Source organism: Austrofundulus limnaeus, unplaced genomic scaffold (genome assembly GCF_001266775.1).
Source record: "Austrofundulus limnaeus strain Quisiro unplaced genomic scaffold, Austrofundulus_limnaeus-1.0 Scaffold38, whole genome shotgun sequence".
Taxonomy (NCBI): domain Eukaryota; kingdom Metazoa; phylum Chordata; class Actinopteri; order Cyprinodontiformes; family Rivulidae; genus Austrofundulus; species Austrofundulus limnaeus.
Genome location: NW_013952440.1, coordinates 163,632 through 165,905, shown reverse-complemented (window position 1 = coordinate 165,905; position 2,274 = coordinate 163,632). Strand labels below are relative to the sequence as shown.

General features: G+C 39.6%; 1 protein-coding gene across 1 annotated transcript in view; it reads left to right on the top strand.

Annotated features, from left to right (window-relative positions):
- Positions 1-862: 862 nt before the first annotated feature.
- The window catches only part of atp2a1 (ATPase sarcoplasmic/endoplasmic reticulum Ca2+ transporting 1), a gene marked incomplete at its 5' end in the record, with an annotated part of 18,852 nt that continues 17,440 nt past the window's right edge, over positions 863-2,274 (top strand). Inside the window, 2 exon segments of the mRNA XM_014006879.1 lie at positions 863-880; positions 1,359-1,441. Coding sequence (XP_013862333.1) covers positions 863-880; positions 1,359-1,441 — 101 coding nt within the window.

The window sequence follows — 2,274 nt, the reverse complement described above, 5'->3', positions numbered from 1 at the left end:
ATGGATGGATGGATGGATGGATGGATGGATGGATGGATGGATGGATGGATGGATGGATGGATGGATGGATGGATGGACGGATGGATGGATGGATGATGGATACTTTTGCTGGACTTAATATGGAAAGAATTTGAGAAGTGTGTGTGTGACAAAAGGATTGTCTCCTTTTGTCACACACACACTCCTGAAAAATGCCAACTTTTCTATCTTCTTCCACTTCCTGTTCCTTCCTGACAATGCATCACGGTGTCCAGTTTCTTTACTTTGAAAAGTAATTTAAAGGACATGTAAAATGTTCAAAAGCATAAAAACATGAGTGTAAATTGTTACAACTTAAGTAAAAATGTAAAAGTTATGAACGGTTAATATCTTACCTGTTGTAGATAGCTCTTTGAGGATCTCAGTTTGGATGAATATAGTTTGATTCTGACCAGACTGATGAACTAACAGCAGTAGATTGCTGCCGTCTTAAAACAACATTTATCACTTGTTCGATTTGACATTCATACAGGAAGTGACAGGCTGCACCAGAAGTGCTACAGCTTGCTGCTGCTGCTTTTAGAACTTGCAAATAACAATAAAATTATTTGTAGATGATGACACAACATGAACTGAAGGCAGTGTAAATAGCTAAGTTGTCAATCTGGTCATAATGTCTCCAAATTGTCACATCTTCAACAGGTAAGATAYTGTTTGCTCGTAACCTTTCCACAAACCTGCAGTTCATAAGAGCTGAAGAAATGCATTAAGAATTGGACAGAGAGTTGGTTTTAATTGTCGTCTTGCTGCATTAGAACATGACAAACCTACAGAGGTATTAAATGGGGCTTGATTAGGTTTCTCCATCTGTCTCCACCAACAGAGCTGCCAGCAGAGGAGGGTGAGTCCTCTCACGCACCTGCCTCTCAGTCATCCCTGTCTGTTCTGCATGTCTCGTCGATCAAAGTTCATCGCTCAACATTGTGCCACACGGATCACACCTGTTCCACTCACTTCCTGTGTTGACAGGCGACACGGTCATTTGTTTAACTCCCGTCATTGGCTTTCTTGTTGTGCTGTTTGTGTGACTTACACTGCTAATAATAGGCTCACATCCCACTTTACTCAAGATGGAATGAGTCCACGCATGCCTGTTACTGGGAGCATGGTTCRTGCATTTTGTTAAAAACACTAATGAGCAAAATTAATACAGGTGACAAACAGGGAAATATGAGTATGATTGCTGTAAACTAGAACAAACCGGAGCAAATAATCCCTCATTTTAAATTGACTCTTTAGTTTTGCATGCTCTGTTATAGGGTTACTGTTAAACACGTACAGATCAACAACATTTTATCTGATGTTTTCTTTCATCTCAGGAAAGAGTATCTGGGAGTTGGTGGTGGAGCAGTTTGAAGACCTGTTGGTCAGAATCCTCCTTTTGGCTGCGTGCATCTCCTTTGTGAGTCTTTTGTCCATCTTTTTTCTTAAKTTCGTACGAAAAAGACCTCAGCATCTTCAGGATGATTGGTGCACAGAACATGCATGCAGAGATTTGGCAAACAYGATGAACTATAACAGCTTCTTTTATTCTCCGATTTGGAGTAAAACCCTCATGTTCCCTGACATTTAATTAAACTGAGCGCAGGTTTACGCACTGAGCTTCYACTGACAAATTCTGCTCTAAATCACAGAAGATAGAGACATTTTGTCCAAAATGAATCCTAACTACAATTCAAGATTATGATAGACAGGATTAACCTGCAGAGCTGAAGTGCAACGATCCATTTACTGGCATTTTACTACCCCAACAGTACTGATCTGAGCCAGTATCTAACTGGGCTGAGATGGTTAAACAGTAGTTCGGTTACAGTGTTTGAAACCTCACTTTATTTTTGCACAGCCAGTTTATAAAAAMCACAACCTATTTTCTTTTTGGCTTTTTGACAAATTTCTGCTCCCATCATACCTGCCTAATTCAGTTTGTGCTCACCTAGTCAGCCATCCCCGTAAATGTTGATTAACATATCTGAAGTACACATTTGAAATAAAGATTGGGAGCATTTTAGTAATTGTTTGTCATATTCATAGTTTGTAAAGCTGAACACATGGGGTTGGATAGCTTATGAGGTTTTCTATCATAGAGTTTCATCACAGATGTAGAAACCAGCTCTATTGTTCTATAATGGAGATGTTTGTAACACTTTTGCATCTATTTAAAGGCACAGTGTGTAGTATTTGTTGTTTTCAGCGACATCTAGTGGTTGAGTGGTTGAATCATCCTCCCGGGTCCTC